The sequence below is a fragment of the Grammomys surdaster genome, unplaced genomic scaffold, assembly GCF_004785775.1.
Source record: "Grammomys surdaster isolate TR1022 unplaced genomic scaffold, NIH_TR_1.0 149, whole genome shotgun sequence".
NCBI lineage: Eukaryota > Metazoa > Chordata > Mammalia > Rodentia > Muridae > Grammomys > Grammomys surdaster.
Genome location: NW_021604607.1, coordinates 10,705,802 through 10,723,607, shown reverse-complemented (window position 1 = coordinate 10,723,607; position 17,806 = coordinate 10,705,802). Strand labels below are relative to the sequence as shown.

The following is a 17,806-nucleotide window of genomic DNA, read 5'->3' as shown; positions in this document are numbered from 1 at the left end:
CAGGTGAACAAAGCAAGGAACTTTATATCCCATTGTTCTTAAATTCTACAAAGAGTTAAACTAGAAAGAGGAAACAGTTTTGTTCTGGCCCTGGAACATTCCTGGCAGAGAATGGGGAGGAAGAAGATAGACAGACAAACTCCAAAGATGGGCTGTCACTTGGAGTCAGAAAGTACTAGTGCATATGAGAATCTAAGAGGTAGGTCATGCTTGCCTGTAAGCGCCAGCTAACTAAATTACTCACCAAATGATAAGGAATCATCAAAGCTTTTCCAGAAGGAAAACGACATGTTAGAAGCAGTGTCCTTGGCAGATGAATCTGATACCCATGCATGCTTTGAGGTGAGAGCAGGGTCCAGACTCTGGAGAGCCAGAGTGAAGGAGAAGGGGAGGAGGAGGGAGAAGGAGGAGGAGAAGGAGGAGGAGGCGGAGGCGGAGGAGGAGGAGGAGAATTATTATTCCAACCAACAGGTTTGTTTTGGTTTTGGTTTTGGGTTTGGTTTTGGGTTTGGGTTTGGTTTTGGTTTTGGTTTTGGTTTGAATAGCCCAGGTCTTGTATTTAAGCTTGGAAACATCAAGGGTCCTGAGTCTAACCTTAGAGTCTGGCTCCAAAGAGCAAGAAAGCTAGTGGAGGAGGGGCTGAGAGGCATACAGGACATGCCGAGGGAGCCTTCACCCTCCTCATGGGTCACAGCAGTCACCTCTGCAGATGGGGCTGGAAGAGCAGGCCAGATGCCTCTCACATCCTACTACAGGTAATCTCCTTTAATGGAGGGATTTTGTGCAATTTTTACTTCCTTTTTGTGTGAGTATGCACACATTTCTAAATTTCTCAAATAATTATTTTAATTCCACACAGCCTCCCAGATTCGAGTTAACCCTTTGTAAACTATCACTTCTGGTTAGTTTGTTCTCTTTTGTTGTCAGAAAAGGGGTGGGGGAAAGTAGGAGGGATTGCAGAACCCTCTGGGTTTTCTGAAGTGCTCCACATAGAAATTGAGGGAGCCTGGTTTTCTGCCTCTTCAATATGCCCTGGGTTCCTTCATTTCACCCCCATAGCTGCTCACGGCAGAAGGACTCAACTCTGCCCTGTAAAGCTTTTAACAGCACCACATACTATTTGTTAAGCAAGATGGCAGCATTAGACTCGGAAAGACAATCCCTGTGATTTTTGTTACAGAAATCCACTCAACCCAGCCAGACAGGGAGCTAAAATACAGGCCGAGCCTGGCAGACTCTGCAGCAAGAGGCCTGGGCACCCTGGCCCTGCCCGGCTCCACCTCCTGACAGCTATCTTCAGGCACCTCACCTCAGCTTTCTTAGGTCAATTTTCTCATCATGAAAATTGGAGGTAATGATAGCATTTATCTCCTACAGTTGTTAAGTAGATTATATGATAATAAAAAGCATTTAATAAGTGTGCTCTATCATTAGTATTAATAAGAACAATAAAATAATAAATCTTTATGGCCAAGCCTTGTTACCTGGAGGCAAAAAGTAACTTTAATGAACTTCTTCTGCCTTGGCTTCCATTGGTGCCTTTGACTCTGCCAGGCTTTTTGACTAGATTCTCCCCCCAACAAAAAAACAAACAAAAACAACAACAACAACAAAAAAAACCTAATAAAAAGCTGAGGAAAGACCCAGAATCGGGACCAGAGTCCCTGTGTTTCATGGTAGTCTACACAGCTGCTTACAAAGGCTGAATCATTCAACAGATTCCCACAAGCTTCAGTGACTTTGTCTACAAACCGGACAGTCATTCTGACCTCAAAGGATGTCAGGGAGACGGAGCCTTTGCTGCTTCTGAACATGTTCTCCCAACATGTCGATTTTCCATCAGGGTCAGCCAGCATAGCTCTTCCCACCTCTGTCCTTTGCCAGAATCCCCACATTCTTCTTTACTGAGGGCCTAGGAGTTTGGGATGAATCTTCCCAATTACACTGTAAACTCCTGAGAGGCGCCACAGAGCCAAGACTCTCTTGACAAGCAGTAGTGCCTTCCTCCTGTGTGCCCCCAGGATAAAGAGAATGGCAGATGAGAGATGCTTGCTTACCCTCTATGAGTTTAGAGCCAGGTGACACACTTGGTGGCCCCCTCTTGATCCCCCACTCCACTTCCCAAGCTTCGGCAAAGAGAATGGATTCATAGATCAGGGAAGTGGTAGCACACACCTTTAATCCTAGTATTCAGGAGGCAGAGACAGGGAGATCTCTGTGAGTTCGAGGCCAGCCTGGTCTACAGAGCTAGCTGTAGGACAGCCAAGGCTACACGAAGAATTCTTGCCTCAAAAAAAAAAAAGAAAGAGAGAAAGAAAGAAAGAGAGAAAGAAAGAAGACAGAAAGAGAAAGGGAGAAAGGGAGGAGGGCGAGGGGGAGAGACAGACAGACACGGGCAGGGGGGATTCCTTCTTGATGGTGGACAAAAAGAAACATCCCTCCATCTAACTCTGGGAGCTTTGGGTATAGAAACTGTGACATGTTAACCCCTAGCCATTACCCGCACACATGCCTCCAGTCCTAGCTCTTGTATGTCAAGTGGAACGCTCTATTTTACCAGCCTCTGCCAGGCTCAATCCATCACTAGTGGATGGCCAACTCTCTGGCTCTCTGCTTGCCACTCCATCAACCCAGGATAAGCAGAAGCCCTGGAGCTTGGTCCTTACTGATTTCCCTTCTCAGCTCCCTGCTTCTCTGTTCAGTTCAGGGTCCCAGCCCCCAAGTTAAGCCCCTCACACCCTCTCTCAGGTGACATGTACCAGACAGAGTCCAGTCACAGCAGCTACAATCTTAAAAAGCCAAAAATGGAGGAAAGAGAGATCACTGTGACCAGGCATCCTGAGCCATGGCTGCAGCTGAGCTGGAAGGAGGCAGCTGCAAGACTAGGCCTAGTCAGGAACTGTAGTGGGAAGCCATTCCAATACAGTCTGGTGCTGGGGAAACAACATAAGAAGCTGGAGGGAGCATGGGAGCCCCAGGAGCCCTCAGAACATTTCGGTTCCTGGCTTGAGAGGGAGACCTGTTCTCTGATGTAGTCAAAGAGCTGAAGGGGCTCAGGTTTCCAGGCAAAGCCCCATGCAAGGAAGCAAAGCTTGTATCCAGAAAGCTGGAGTCTTCTGAGCACAGCTTTCTCCATCTTTGTCTCAGTGCCTCTCTTGAAATTCCAGGCTTTTATCTGCCCATGTTTCTGCCTCTTAATCACCTCTGTTCAGTCCTTCTCATTTCCCCTTACCCATCTCCCATAATCTTGGGGACTCTGATGTGGGGATCCTGTATGTCCTGTATGTAAGAAATCCAACCTTTGTTTTTTGGTTTATTTGTTGTTTTTTGTTTGTTTTGTTTTGGGGTTGTTTGTTTGTTTGTTTGTCTGTTTTGTCACTTAGAAAGGTCAGCTTCACTTCCTACCTGAGGGAGGTGAATGTTCGGTGAAGGAAGCAGGCTGTGCCACCTCACCCTCCATCCTTTTAAAGTCAGCCCTCCTCCCTGAGGACCTGGCTCCAAGGGGGGACAGAGCTGAGGCTGGGGCTCTTGGTCACTGTGCTATGAGAAGGTTGAGTCCAGTCCTTCTGGTAACTCATCGAAGTGTGGAGAAGGGTCTTTCTGATGAACTGCTGTTCTACTGATTCTGAGGAAGGACAATGTTCCAGATTCAAAGGGAGCCTGGAAGGCTGAGGGATTTCTCCAGTAAAACCAGGAGTAAAGTCTTGAGGAAGAATCACAGCCTACCACGCTGTCTAACATGGCAAACATGTCTATTTGCTATAATTAATGCTGTATTACACACACCAAGGACTCACCCTACTACAGAGAAGGGTTGACTACCTTGCCTATAGAATGTCAACTGGGACTGAGTAGTTTACTCCAAATCCAGAGTTCTTTACATTTTCTTAAAGGAAATAAAGCCACAGAATTCCAATACTATACCCTCCAGGGTCCCGTGTACTCTGGTTATGGAAGTCTTGTCTCCAGATCACTACTTTCTGGAAAGTCTTGCACACACAGCTGAGAAAAAGGAAAGGACTGGAGGACTGGGAGAAGGCACTTCAGGAAGTAGAGGATAGCAAGGTGACAGCACTTGCCTCAGGCTGGGGAGTATGGCTTTCTTCTGGGGGATGGAAAGTTGGGGTGCCAGGCTGCATGGAGGGCTAGTGGAAGCTCATGGAAGCCTGAATTACCAGTTCAGTTCATCCCCCAGTTGTTTCAGGAGGAAAGCAATACTCCAACAGAGGTGTTAGGGACCTGGGCTGGAAGGAACCGAGTTCTGTGATACGGACAAGCCAGGAGGATCTGATGTCTTGAAAGTATTTATGAAACACTTCCCAGAAAAGGTAACCTTTTAGAATCTAGGCAGGCTTCCCAGGCACTGGTATCCTGACTAGTGTGTGGAACTGGGAAGAAGGGGAAAGAGAGAAAACATAGCAAGTCTAAAGCAGGAAGCCTTGTTGAGTTAACGCTAGTCTGAAGGCTCTCTGTGTGGTGAGGAATCTGGTAAAGAGTAGGAACAAGAAGATGCTGCTGTCTGCGCTGTCTTGAGAAAGCATCACCAATGCTGAGCTGGACACAGGCTTGTGAGGCCCAGGCTGTGGTGTGGACCTTGAGCTGGACACAAGGCCTGTGAGGCCCAGACTGTGGTGTAGGCCCTGCCTAGACTTTCTTTGAGTGGCTGGGAAAACACAGATGAAGAAACAGTAGGGCTGCACAGTGTTCCTGTTTTCCAGTTCTTTTTAAACAACTCATCTTCCTGGGTGGTACACACATACACACACACACAGAGGCAAACAATCAAAAATTAAAGACTGTCAATTCAGAAACTCTAATCGGTTCAAAGGTTCGATCTCTTTCTATTAGGAGCAAAAATCCTCTTTCTGCCTCCAACCGTGTACGTCTGTGTGTCTCACTAGGGGTTGAGGGACACAGTAGATGCGAGGCAGCACGATTGAAGGGTCTTTGTTTCTCTCTGTGAGGTCCTTGCTTTCAGGGTTCCTGGGTACACAAGGTCTGTACATTTCTCCCTATTTCTCTGGCCTTGTTGTGCACTGAACTTTCAAACCATAACAGAAACACCAAAGCTTGGCAGAGATATCATAGGAATAATTATCTAATTTCAGAACATGTTATTATAATACCTACATGATGTGTAATGAAGTTAACAATGTTCACGTTATAGTCCCCAGCTCCGAGCCGGACACCCAACAATGCCAAATCCTCCCCGGGGAAGCTTCTCCAAGACATGAACATGCAGAGGATCCGAAGAAAGCTTTTCAAGAAATATGCCCCCCGACATACACGTTTGGTTGTGCAGCCCTCTCTAAGGTAAAACTGCCAGAAGTCAGACCTATCCTGGTCTGACTTCTTCTTGAGAAGCTGGCCCTCACACTTCTTGAGTAGACCCTGTAGAACTGGCAAGGAAATGGCAGTCATTTGGGGGTCACCCAGGCAGACAGTCTTTCTTTGACTCATCTGTGGGCCAAGGCATTTCTGATCCACTCAGCTCCCGGTCTTCCCTGGGGTGCTGGGTCTAGATGACGCTTAGTGTAAGGGGACTGTTTGCTGCTGTTCCCTGTTGACTTTAGCCGGTAGCTATGTTTACAAACCCAGGTTGGTTTTCCCAGCACAGTTAATTAGACCAAAGACATCTGGTGTGAGGGCTGGGGAGGGCATCTGCTCAGACCCCCCCCCTCCCGGCAGCTAAGGGCCGGAGCTGGGCGGGGCAGCTTAAACAGGACCAGACCTAGAGAGCAGGCTACATCAAACCCACCCAAATCTCTCTGGGAGAATCATGGCTTCCTTCAACCTTTCTCGTGACGAATAAGTCAGCGTGGTCCCCACTTTCTGAGTCTTAGGGGACCAAGAAGTTAGAGTCAGAAGGCCTACCTCAGTGCGATCACAGGCTGAGCTTAAGAAATTTGCTCCCCTCCTCTTCCACTTTCAAAAGAACCAGTCACAAGTTTTATTCCCTTTCTAATCGCGGAGGCCCGCCCTGCGTTCGATAGGGACAGGAGACCTCTTAAGAGAAAACCTCTCCTCCCTAGAAAGCCCTTCAGAAAGAAGGTTCTGGATTCTTCCCCCAACCCTTAAACTTTACCCCTACGCGGTCTCCTCAGCCCAATCCGTGACACTGCAGGAAGAGAGTTTTGGGGGGTTTTGTTTGTTTTTTTGTTTTTCCTGCCCAGAGGAAAGCAGGAGGGAGCTCTAGGAAGTGAGCCGACCTCGGTGGACAGTTTCAGGGCTCTAGGGAAGTGGAGAGCCATGAGGGGGAGGGGCAGCGGCTTATCTCGCAGGAGGGGGGAGCTCACTCCAAACAGCTAATGCACTGGCGTGTGAAAGCCCCTCAATTAGCACTAATGATGCAATCAGGGAGGGAGGAGGAGGGACCAGAAGTTCTGATGGAGTCAGTACCAACTTACACACACTCATTCCCTTCCTAGGACACAGTAGCCCTTCAGGACCTGAGGATGCACACACTCCACAGACAGACGTGCGTGGACACTAAGGCACTCGCTGTAAACGGTTCGACCCCCTACTGTCGGGTCAAAGATCCGGGATGGGGGTGGAGCTCGGCTGCCGAGCAGTGAGGATTCGGGGACCAGGAAGATCAGAAAGTCCTGGTAGAAGGCAGTTGAAAAGAACTCTTCAGAAACCTCATGATTAACTCTGAGACCACAGTCCCCACCCATCGCGCTCTCGCAGGTGCCGGGCAGCCTCCCCAGACCGCCGCCCTTCACCACACCCTGAACCCGGGCTGTCCCAGAGCAGCCTCAGCCGCAGACCGAGGGACCCCTGCGCACCACCCCGCAGCCCCGAGCCCCCCAGGAGGCAGCGTGTCCCCTTGGGATCTCCGCTCCTGGGCCTTGGCCGCTAGCCCCTCGGAGCCCGTTACCCGCCTGCCTCGCCCCTCCAACTCCCCGCTCCCCGCTCCCCGCCGGCCCTCTCCGCTTTCGGCCTCCCGGTCCCGTTATCCAGCCTGGCCTCAGGCTTGGAAGCCCTGCGCGCCGCCGCCCCCTCCCCCGCTCCCCGGCCTGAGCTCAGGGGCCGTGCGCCGGGCAGGGCCGGAGCCGCCTCCGCGCCGCTTCCCAGGCCCGGCTGGCCGCGGGAGGAGGTCCCGCTGTCAGTCAGCGGGGAAGGCCGGCCCGGGCGGCCAGAGGGGGCGGCGCCGAGGACTGGCTCGGCCGGGCGCGGGGAGGCGCTGGCGGAGGGGCGGGCGCGGGGGTGGCTCGGGGCCTTATAAGCGGCGGGGGCAGGGCGGGAGGGAGGCAAGTGTCAGGCCGATGTGCCGCCCGCCGGGGGCCGGGGTCGGGGCTGCCCGGGCCATGCGCGCGGGTTGGGCAGGGGGCCGGCGCGGCGCGAAGCGGAGTCGCCTCGGAGCCTGAGCCGCCCGGGGCCGGGGCCGGGGAGCCGCGCGCGGCCGGCCGGGGGGGAGGGGAGTGATGCGGCGCCGGCGGGCGGCCGTGGCCGCTGGTTTCTGCGCCTCCTTCCTGCTGGGCTCCGTACTCAACGTGCTCTTCGCACCGGGCTCGGAGCCTCCGCGGCCAGGCCAGTCCCCGGGGTCCTCGGCAGCCCCGGGCCCGGGCCGTCGCGGGGGCCGTGGGGAGCTGGCCCGGCAGATCCGGGAGCGCTACGAGGAGGTGCAGCGCTATTCCCGCGGGGGGCCGGGGCCGGGAGCTGGCCGGCCGGAGCGGCGGCGCCTGATGGACCTGGCTCCGGGTGGGCCGGGCCTGCAGCGTCCCCGGCCCCCGCGGGTCCGGCCCCCGCAATACGGCGCTCCGAGCTGGCCCCCTGCTCCCGGCCCGGGCCCGCGCCTAGGCTGCGCCGCGCTCCGCAACGTGTCTGGCGCGCAATACGTGGGCTCAGGCTACACGAAGGCTGTGTACCGGGTCCGCCTGCCCGGCGGCGCTGCGGTGGCGCTTAAAGCAGTGGACTTCAGCGGCCACGATCTGGGAAGCTGCGTGCGCGAGTTCGGGGCGCGAAGGGGCTGCTATCGCCTGGCGGCCCACAAGCTGCTCAAGGAAATGGTGCTGCTGGAGCGGCTGCGGCACCCCAACGTGCTGCAGGTACGACAGTGGGATTCCGGGATGTGGGGGGGCTGGCTGGCCACTCTGAAAGACTCCTTGGTCTTACAGAGTAAGTCTCAGGGTGTCAAAGGTGCCCAGTTGCAGCTAGGTGCAGAATCCAGATTAGGGAACCACTCAGCACCTCCCGGCCGGTCTCTCATCCTTTGGGTAGGACGCTGTACCAGCACACACATCCCTTAAAGACAAGGACAAGAAGGGTCCCAAACTGGTGATGAGGCAGTGATTAGGAACTGTGACCACAGAGGACCCTGTTACTGGCTAAAGCTGGCCGTTGAACACGAGAGTATTATCTCCAGTCATAGTGAGCTAGTGTCCAACTCCAACATCCACCTTCGGTCAGCTCCCAGATGTAGAAATAGGATCCCGCATATTGGTAGAGCCTGAACCACACTTCTTCTTTCAAAGTCCAGCGACATGTCTAGAGGTGGTGTCAAGCCTCAGTGGGTATGGGAGGGGCTGAAAGAGACCATGTATCTGACTTGATCTTCAGGGAGATCCTGATTTCTCACCCGGCTCACAGGCCATTGGAAGGAATAAAAGAGGCCAGAAAATACACAGCCTTTCCCAGAAGTGACTACGGTCTTTCCTGGGACGTCAAGTGGCTCCAGCTGAACCACAGGGGAAGCCTCGGGGTCTTAGGCTAGAAGACTCAAGGTCTGCTAATATGAATACCACACTCTTCTGAGTGTGTTTAGCCAAGAGACTAGACGGTTCAAAAAGCCAGATGCATACTTTCCTAGTGAGAAACTCTGTCCTTGTTCACTGGGGACACAGGCAGGAAGGATGTCCCCACACCTTGTCCATCCAAGGCTGCATTTAGAGCAGACCTTCACAGTGCCAACACCATCCAAACACAACCACTTCCCCCTCTCTGAGGTCTCTGCCTTGGATAAGACAGACTACTTACTCCCTAGGCATACGTGTGAGGTGACTGAAAGGGGATTCCTGACTGTTTTTGGCCGAGTGACATAAGTGTGTTCAGAACCCCCAGCTATCCATACCACTCACCTCAGCCCCTCAGATTCACTTTTCTATACCCAAAGAGCTGACCAGAAGCACACCAGTCCATCCTTTCTTTCCTCTGCAGTGAGAAGTGGGCCCCAAGGCCTGGAGGGATCTGTGGGCCATAGAGATTAGAAGAGGCCAGAACACTCCTTGTACTCCTAGTGGCTGCAAGTCTCCCTAGAACTAATGCCCCCCACCCCAGTCCTAGTCACACTCTTGGGACAAGTTCTGTCAAGGTCCTAGGCCCTGCATTGGTCCCAAACACGGGTTGTGTGTGTTTATGTCTGGCTCCATGGCTAACACTGACTAGAACTTAAGGGAGTGAGCGTCTGGTTACGTGGCCATTCTAACTGGGAGGGTCTTGTTTTCTTTTCCTCTTCTGGGTTCTTAGGAACTTTCTGGAAACCCTGAGGTGCCAGCTAGATTCTGAGGGGATGGAGAAGCCTTGACCAAGTGACTTAGTGGGACATTCAAGTGTTTGTTAATTGTTCAGGGCCATTTCTCAGAACAGGTTTGACATTCAGTGGGCCTTCCTAGCCATAGGGAATCCTACCTCGATGGCCTCACCAAACATTTCCACAAATATCTAGCTACACCTACAACCAGACCCACAGAGTGTTCCTTGTCTGTAATGTTGTCCCCCAGTAATGAGAGCACCAGAGAAAGACAAGACATTACAAGGGAACATGTCTCACCCATGCCCTCTCCAGCATGGCATGTCTCAGAGTTGTTTGTGAGACTTCCAGTCTGCGGCTGGAGCTAACACCCCTAGGACAGAAGTATTCAGGGTCCTAGGGAAAGTGGGAGTCCCAAGTATATCTTAGGGACAGCTTTGAGGATGAGATCCTCTCATATTCTGACTACAGGCCATGTCCCTTTGGCTTCTTGAGTTAGGCTGCCTCTGTGGCCAGTACAGCCTGCAGTGGATCTTCCTGCCCAAAAGGCCTCAGAGCTGTGTGTGCCAGGAACTAGACATCACGTTGTTTTAATACCTCCTAATCATTTAAAATTTCAAAATGTTTGACTATTTGCTGTACTAGGGAAGAGCCAGAGGACTTTCTAAAGTATCCCAGGCTCCTGATACCCCTTCCTCATCTCTGGACAGCCTGAAGTTACACTGTGGGCTCTACTAGTGAATGCGAGACAGCCATGGAGGCCCTCTGTGCCCTTCAGCACAGGCTCCGGTCACCAGGGGACTGCCGGGGATCCTTCTGTCTTTTGAAACTCTTTATCCTCCACATATACTCTTTCTCCCAGGATAGATGTCTCTGTCACCCAGGGTTAAAGGGCACAGGGTCTTCCCTCTCTCTACCCCATCATCCTAGGACCTCACCAGGCCAGCCTAGGCTGCAGATTCTGAGCATGCTAGACTGAATTTCTCTCCCCAAAAGAACAAAAGATGCAACTGCAGTCCTCAGCTTCATGCTTCCTGGGGGTGGGTTAAGGGGAGTTAATGGTGTCTTTTTATTTTTTTCCTGAGGGGTGTTGATTAATACCTCGTTAATAGTGCATTTAACGACCTCCGGGTGTTTAATAACCTTTAGAAGTTTCCCACAAAGGCTCACACTGGAGCAAGAAAATGAGAACCAGGCCCCAAGCTGCTCTCTTTACCTTCCCCAGAGCCCATCCTGAGTCTGGGGCCTCCCTGGGCTGATTGGGGATATGGAGGGAGAGAGAAAAAGAGGGTCCCCAGGGGAGCCCTTGCTTCCTCAAGGCACAGCCCAGGTAATCTGGTAGACCAACACTGAGTTCAGCTTTTCTGGTAGGACAGGATTGAGGCTCCTGGGAGGAAAGTGGGCGTTTGAGGCAAGCAGGGAGGCTGGGGAGGGTATTGGCAAGAGGAGCTGCTATATACAGCACATTTAAGCTATGGGCTCCCTGTCTCCCTTCTCAACCCTCCGCCACAGAGGTCTTCACTTTCCCTTGTAGGGTTTGGACAACTCAGCCTTTGTCCTCATGCTCCATAGGGTGCTGGCTGTTTGAAGCCCATTGTAAGCCAGAGCTATGCAGTGTGTTGGGAGAAACATTGAGAAGCAGGCCAGGAGGATGCTGAAGTGGATGTTAAGGTTAAAGGCTTCCTGTGCTCTGCCGTGCCTAGCCGGGTGGTACCAGGGACCCTCCCCAGGGTGAGGAAAGAGTGCATAGCAACTTACCATCCCTGAGAACCGCCTCTCACTGGATCTCCCATGTATGTCACTTATACATGTATGCAAGGAACACCAGATGGGCCTTTCGGCTTTAGAGAGTTGAGATAGCTGAGAAACACACACAGATTGTGGGAGGAGAAGGGAATCAGATAATCATTGGCTGAGCCCTGTATTAGCAGAAAAACCAGATTGTGAAATCCTGGGGACATCCATGTGAATTTCAGCTCTGTGTTTATTAGCTATATGACCTAGTTAATCTCCCTTGAGTCAATCCCCCACCCCAAATCAGGCATGTTGACCAAAGCCACACATCACCAGGGCGATTATAAGAATCAGAAAGAATCAGAAACCTGCAAGATAACTCAGTAGGTAAAAGTGCGTGCCACCAAGCTTGATGGCCTGCATTCCCTCCCTAGAACACACAGTGAAAGGAGAAAAGTGACTCCTGAGAGTTGCCCTCTGACCTCAACACACACTCTCAATCATACCATACACACCACAATAATAATTCATTAAAATGAAGTTTAAAATTAAGAACTGGATTAAGCACATAATACGTTTAGCACAGTGCCAGGTAGGTGCATGGTGGCTAAGCCTGCCCATTTCGCTGATTAACAAGAGGTGAAGGACTGATGTCACCAAGCCAGTAGAAGTTAAGTCTTCAGGAGCAGAAGCAAACTTCCCAAGCAACACTGTTCTCTGCTGGCTTGAGCTAAAGCAAAGGCAGAGGGAGATTGTCAAGGGCAGAGGGCAGGGCATCTGATCGTCCAATCTTTCTCTGTCCCTGCCTCTACCCTGTGACCTAATGACCTGCTCTGGGTATACCCAGCTTTATGGCTACTGCTACCAGGACAGTGAGGACATCCCGGACACACTGACCACCATCACAGAGCTGGGCTCCCCTGTGGAGATGATCCAGCTGCTGCAGACTTCCTGGGAGGATCGATTCCGGGTAAGCAGGGAGGAGGGCTCAGGCCTGGGCTTTTTGTTGGGATGGTTCTCCCTTAGAAGGCAACCTCTCAGAGCAGCCTAAACTCAGCCAGGAAGGGAGGGAGAGAGGGAGGAGGGAGGAGCACACACTGGCTCGGCCATGGGCCAAAGGGTTAAAAAAAAAAAAGAACAGGACTGAGGATCGTGGCCTTTTGTATTCTTGCTGTTCTCCTGCTCTCCATAGCATACATGCACACTCCTGTGAGTGAGTGTACACGTGTGTTCATGAGGGCAAGTGTGTGCCCACACTCTCTCTCTCTCTCTCACACACACACACACACACACCTTTTACACAGCTGGTATAGGAAGCCCAGTTTCCTGAGATCACAAATAGATAACCTTCCATACGTTTGGATGCTTCTTCTCAACCTGAAGGTTGGAACCCCTTCAGAGATCAGAAGAGCCTTTTCATAGGATTGCATATCAGATTTCCTGCATATCAGATTTACATTACAGTTCATAACAGTAACAAAAGCATAGTTACGAAGTAGCAACAAAAATAATTTTCTAGGTCCAGGGTCAGCATGAGAACGGTATTAAAGGGTCACAGCATTAGGAAGGTTGAGAACCGATGCTCTAGTTCAGTACACTGAACTGAGGCCACATTTGAGGTGTGGCTTAAGGAAAGTGATTCTATCCTACATTCTTGTTGCTATCTCACTCCTAATGGTTATGGAGATCAATGACCTTTCCAACGGCCTGGGACCAGAAAAGAGAAAGGCCAGCCTCCTAGCTAAAGCCAGAGCCCGTGAGTCCAGCAGGCCTGACCCAACCTATGTGTCTCCCCTCAGATCTGCCTCAGCCTTGGCCGCCTTCTCCACCACCTAGCCCACTCCCCTCTGGGCTCGGTCACTCTGCTTGACTTCCGCCCTCGTCAGTTCGTGCTAGTGGACGGGGAGCTGAAGGTGACGGACCTGGATGATGCCCGCGTGGAAGAGACACCGTGCACTAGTGGTGCCGACTGCATACTAGAGTTTCCAGCCAGGAACTTCAGCCTGCCCTGCTCAGCCCAGGGCTGGTGCGAGGGCATGAATGAGAAACGGAACCTCTACAATGCCTACAGGTAATGACCATACATGTTGGGACTCCAGCCCAGGAGGGCACTGGCAGCGTAAGAGCCTCGTTGGGGCCAGAAGACCAATGGGGAGAATAACCTTGACCCATGGAACCGCAGGGGCCCAGTGAGGAGAGAGTGTGACCATGGAGCTAAAAATAGAGAGCTAAGGAGAGCTAGGTTGGAGGGGCAGCTGGAGGCTTCTTAAAATAGAGTCATATTCAGGGCCTAGGACTGCCAGGACTGGCATGTGCCTTCTCCACCCCAGCTCTTGACCTTTACAAAGCTCCTCACGGCTGAGGAGCCCCAACTATGGGGCTGTTCCACTGCCGGGGTCAGGCAGAGGACACTGTGGCCTGGAAGATGAGGATGGATAGACAACGGGACCTCTGAGCCCAACCTCATGACTCACAGCTAAGTAGTGTAGGCATGTCTGGTACCTGCGTGAAGATTCTCCCAGGCCACATTGAAGTCCAGTGTGGTGAATAGAAGTGAAAGGAAAGGGATACAGTTCCAAAGGCTGGGCCCCTGAGCCCCTGCCTCCTCCCTGCCACAGGTTCTTCTTCACATACCTCCTGCCACATAGTGCCCCACCTTCCCTCCGGCCTCTCCTGGATGCCATCGTCAATGCCACAGGTAAGCCTCAGGACCCGTCTGCCTCTCATCACCTGCCCCTGCCCTATCAGAAATGGGGACAAGAATGACCCTGGGATGTGCAAGGTCTAGGACCCTTTATATTGTAAGATATTATTGTGGTAAGGACCCTCGGCTTCCTGTGGGAGGAAGGGAGCAGGTATGTGGTGATCATGACACTGCACTTTGCAGGGGAACTCGCCTGGGGGGTGGATGAGACCCTGGCCCAGCTGGAGACGGTGCTGCACCTGTTCCGGAGTGGGCAGTACCTGCAGAACTCTACAAGCAGCGGGGCTGGTGAGTGACGGGGGTGGGGCAGGTGGGAGCAGGGTTAAGAGTGAGTGACCCCCACCCACTGGGCTATGGCTTACCCTTTCTTTCAAGACTGTGGGCTCACATGGGATCACACTTCTCTTTGAAGTCCTGTCTCTGAGTGACCGAAAACAGCTAGCATTTGCCTTGAGCAGTTGAGTGAGCACTGACACCCTCTCTAAGAATGGCTTCAAACCCCTCCAGGAGCTGGCTGTATGACTTACTTACCCCTGAGACCTCGGTTTCCTCAACTGTGAATTGGGTTCAAAATAATTCACCGAGCAAATGTCTTATGGGGATTAACTAGCCTACAAGGTGTGTGGAAGCAGTTAGCATAGTTCCTGTTGCACAGCTGGAGCACAATACACATTCTCTTCGTTCCTCTGCACTCCTGGGGCATGGAGGCCAGCCGGAGGAGGGCTAGCCTACTCTGAAACCAACCAAGAAGCTGCTTCCTCAGGATGGGGAAACTACAGCTACCGTTACAGGCAATGGTCTATCTACAGAAGCCTAAGGGTTTAGCAATGGTTGGGGGGTAAGGGGTGGGAGCCTCTGTTTTCAAGGAGGCCTGACCAGCCTTAGGGGTGGGGGAGCCCTCGTTAGCCCTGTAAATAAAGTTTAACGAGGTGAACAATGGCCGGCTCTGTCCCTGAGGACTCTGTTTATGGGGCCATAAATCATAGGCAACCCTGCCTGGACTTTGGTCTAGTCCCTGGCAGGAGAAGGAGGCAGGAGGGTGGGGTGGCCCGGAGGCCCGGGGCTTCTGCATTATCAGTCAGCAACTGGGGTTCCAGAGAGAGCGCAGTGGGAAAGATCAGTGAGCCTGAGGCCCACCTCTCAGCCTCTTGAAGAGCCTCTGCGGCTCTGAACCACAGGGAGGTCTCAACCCTTCTCAGACCCTTGAACCCGGAGTTGTGGCATTTTGTGTTAGCCTATATGCCTCTTAACCTCAAACTCCTTTACTGGGGTCCCAGGTCTATCTTAGAAGCTTAGCTGGCCTTTCCCCAAAGTCAGGACCAAGTATGTCTGAGGGGTTCTGAACCCTTGCAACACATGGGCAGGACTGGAATGGAGTCAGGAATCCGCAGGCTCCACCTCAGGCCTTCCCAAATCAGTATCTGCATTGTGATAATACTGCAGGGAAATTCATACGTACCACGATATTTGAGAAGCCCTGTTCTAAATGTCTAAAGTGCCCTGACCTCCAAGCCCAGCACAGACAGCTGGGATCTCGGAGGTCGTGCCTGGCTCACATATGCCCCCATTTGTCCTATGCTGTTGATACTAGCTGCATGGTCTTAAATCTAAGAGATGTGCCTGTCCTCAGATCCAAGTCTGCCTGGCTGTCAAGTGAGCTTGAACAGCTCTGGCTGCTTTCATTTCCAGGCTGGGTGTGCAGGCCTGGATGTCAGCTTTCATCTAGCAAATGAGTCTTGCAATCCGTATGCACAGAGCGGTCCTCAGCCTTCACCTAGGCACACAGTTCTCACTGTCTTCCCTTTAACTCTTAGAGTACCAACGCATCCTGGACAGTACCATCATACAGGAGGACTATCGCTGCTGGCCATCCTACCACCATGGTGGCTGCCTCCTGTCTGTGTTCAGCCTGGCTGAGGCTGTAGATGTCTGTGAGAGCCATGCTCAGTGTCGTGCCTTTGTGGTCACCAACCAGACCACCTGGACAGGTGAGCCAGAGGGAGGGGCTATCTCAAAAGAGTGGCTATACTTCTCCAAAAGATGTGAAGAGCCCCCTCGGGAAAGGCAGAGGGCAGGCCTGGATGATGAGAAAGATGTATACACATGTCCTTCAAGGCAGTCACTTTATAGAAAGTAACCTTGCCTCCAAGAGAAAAGTTACCCAGATCTGTAAACTCTAATCTCTCCCCCTAGGTCGAAAGCTGGTCTTTTTTAAGACTGGATGGAACCAAGTGGTCCCTGATGCCAGCAAGACCACATATGTGAAGGCCCCTGGTTGACTGGTTGCGGGCTCAGCTGACCAGCTGGGCTTGCTTGCTGCTGGAGTGGCTTGCATACCACCGGGGAACCCCTGCAGACAAAGCTAACATCCCAGAGCAACTGATGTGACCAGGACAAACGTGCAATATGCGACATGTTAAAATGTGAGTTTGCCAGCTTTCAGTCCGAGACGTGCTCCCAGCCTGGGAATCACTGGTTGGGATCCGATTGCCTCTCTGGAGCTGTGGGCTGTGAGCAGGGCTCAGGCTGGTCTTAACTGGGACAATTCCATGGGCAGCCCCATTACTGCATTCATGGCTTGAGAATGTAGCCAGAACAGTGCTGCTGCTGCATAAGCCACGGTGGGCAGGAGCTGCATGGGGACAGCCAGTCCCAGAGTGTTCTCTCAGCTCAGCTCCAAATGGAGAGTCGGGGGATGCGCCAAGATGTGAGTGACCCAGTACTGGGAAGACTGTCTGGCCTCCCCTACAGGCTGCTGCTAGGCCCCGGGGTCAGGGCAGCAGTGCACACGTCCATATGAGCCAAGACTAGAGTGGAGAAGCAGATTGCATTTGAGCCAGGACCTGGGGTGGGGGTAGGGTCGAGGCCTTTCTGCCTCATTTGCTTTCAGTGAAAGCCACCAAACAGCCGAAACCAGGCTCTCCCCCTCCTGGAGTTTGCATATCCAGAAGCTTTTGTACTTCTTGTTCATTAAATTGTTTATTTTTGTAAAAAAAATTAATCAATTAATAAAATGATGTTTTGTGACAAATACTCCCCTCAGTCATGAGTTCTTGAGAAGCTTGTTACTCAGCCCCAGTTATGGGGAGCAAAATCTCAGTGGCAAACACTGAAGGCTCAATGGCAGGCTTCTAGGCTCTTTGCCCATGATGCCTCTCCTGAGCAGATGTAAGGGTGGATATCTTTTCCTCAAAGAGGTTCTCGTTTTAGCACATTTTGACTTTCTGTGCACAAAGCCTTAACCCAAGAGTGTCATTTCTATAGTAGGATGTTGGCCACCTCAGGTACCTGATGGAGAAATAATTAAGAAAGAAGGAGTTAGCCAAGCAACCTGCAGCCTTTGCTGGTGCGCCTATTCCTGTGTGATCACCACTGTCCAGCACAAGTTCATAGGCAGGTTTCTTTTTTAGATCCTGTCTTAAGCAAGAAATACAGAGAGAAAAGAGAAAGAAGGCTCTTTGGAAGAACAATTTTCAGTTTTCTGGATGTGGCAAGAATAATCTAGCAGGGGCATATAGACCAAAGCAAAATGATAAGATGGGGTTGGGGGTTGGGGGTCGTGGGGGAGGAGAAAGGCAAAGAGGAATCAGGTTGGAGTTAGAGAACATGTCCTTATTCAGAGACTGCAACAAGCCAAGACATAGGATCTTTTCAGAAAGATTCACCCAGGTAGCTGAAGGAACAGTAGACTGTTTCCCCTCAAACTAGTACACTTCACCTTACAACCTCTTTCTGAGGACAGAAATGGCCATACTTCCTGCATGTTTGAGAGAAACACATTTGCAACCTGGAGCGGCAAGGCAAAGGTTGCCCAGAAAGGGATGCTACTATCCAGAAGGGGTAGTCTTTCCTCCAGATGACGCACACACACATCTACCTGTCTCTCAGTTCCTATT

General features: G+C 52.0%; 2 protein-coding genes and 1 long non-coding RNA gene across 3 annotated transcripts; 2 read left to right on the top strand and 1 right to left on the bottom strand.

Annotated features, from left to right (window-relative positions):
• The first annotated feature begins 120 nt into the window (after window positions 1–120).
• On the top strand, window positions 121–7,370 carry LOC114619261 (translation initiation factor IF-2-like). Its single transcript, XM_028765114.1, has 4 exons — window positions 121–199; window positions 5,168–5,313; window positions 6,429–6,510; window positions 6,691–7,370. The coding sequence occupies exons 1-4, from the start codon at window positions 148–150 to the stop codon at window positions 7,368–7,370; spliced, it is 960 nt and encodes a 319-aa protein (XP_028620947.1). The 5' UTR covers window positions 121–147.
• On the top strand, window positions 7,252–16,943 carry Pkdcc (protein kinase domain containing, cytoplasmic). The gene is made up of 7 exons (XM_028765175.1): window positions 7,252–8,051; window positions 12,054–12,176; window positions 13,006–13,277; window positions 13,825–13,904; window positions 14,094–14,198; window positions 15,725–15,898; window positions 16,104–16,943. The coding sequence occupies exons 1-7, from the start codon at window positions 7,428–7,430 to the stop codon at window positions 16,187–16,189; spliced, it is 1,464 nt and encodes a 487-aa protein (XP_028621008.1). The 5' UTR covers window positions 7,252–7,427; the 3' UTR covers window positions 16,190–16,943.
• LOC114619331 lies at window positions 8,279–11,345 on the bottom strand. The gene is made up of 2 exons (XR_003711118.1): window positions 11,231–11,345; window positions 8,279–9,189 (listed from the first exon to the last, which is right to left on the bottom strand). It is a non-coding gene; the product is annotated as an uncharacterized LOC114619331 (long non-coding RNA).
• Window positions 16,944–17,806: the final 863 nt, after the last annotated feature.

Bases quoted from the DNA above. Each gene is read 5' to 3' on its own strand.
- LOC114619261 (XM_028765114.1), top strand. From the start codon at position 148: ATGGGCTGTCACTTGGAGTCAGAAAGTACTAGTGCATATGAGAATCTA. The intron at 5,314-6,428 runs GTAAAACTGCCA...TTCCCTTCCTAG, and splicing joins GTTGTGCAGCCCTCTCTAAG to GACACAGTAGCCCTTCAGGA. The intron at 6,511-6,690 runs GTTCGACCCCCT...GCGCTCTCGCAG, and splicing joins TAAGGCACTCGCTGTAAACG to GTGCCGGGCAGCCTCCCCAG.
- Pkdcc (XM_028765175.1), top strand. From the start codon at position 7,428: ATGCGGCGCCGGCGGGCGGCCGTGGCCGCTGGTTTCTGCGCCTCCTTC. The intron at 14,199-15,724 runs GTGAGTGACGGG...TTTAACTCTTAG, and splicing joins CTCTACAAGCAGCGGGGCTG to AGTACCAACGCATCCTGGAC. The intron at 15,899-16,103 runs GTGAGCCAGAGG...CTCTCCCCCTAG, and splicing joins CAACCAGACCACCTGGACAG to GTCGAAAGCTGGTCTTTTTT.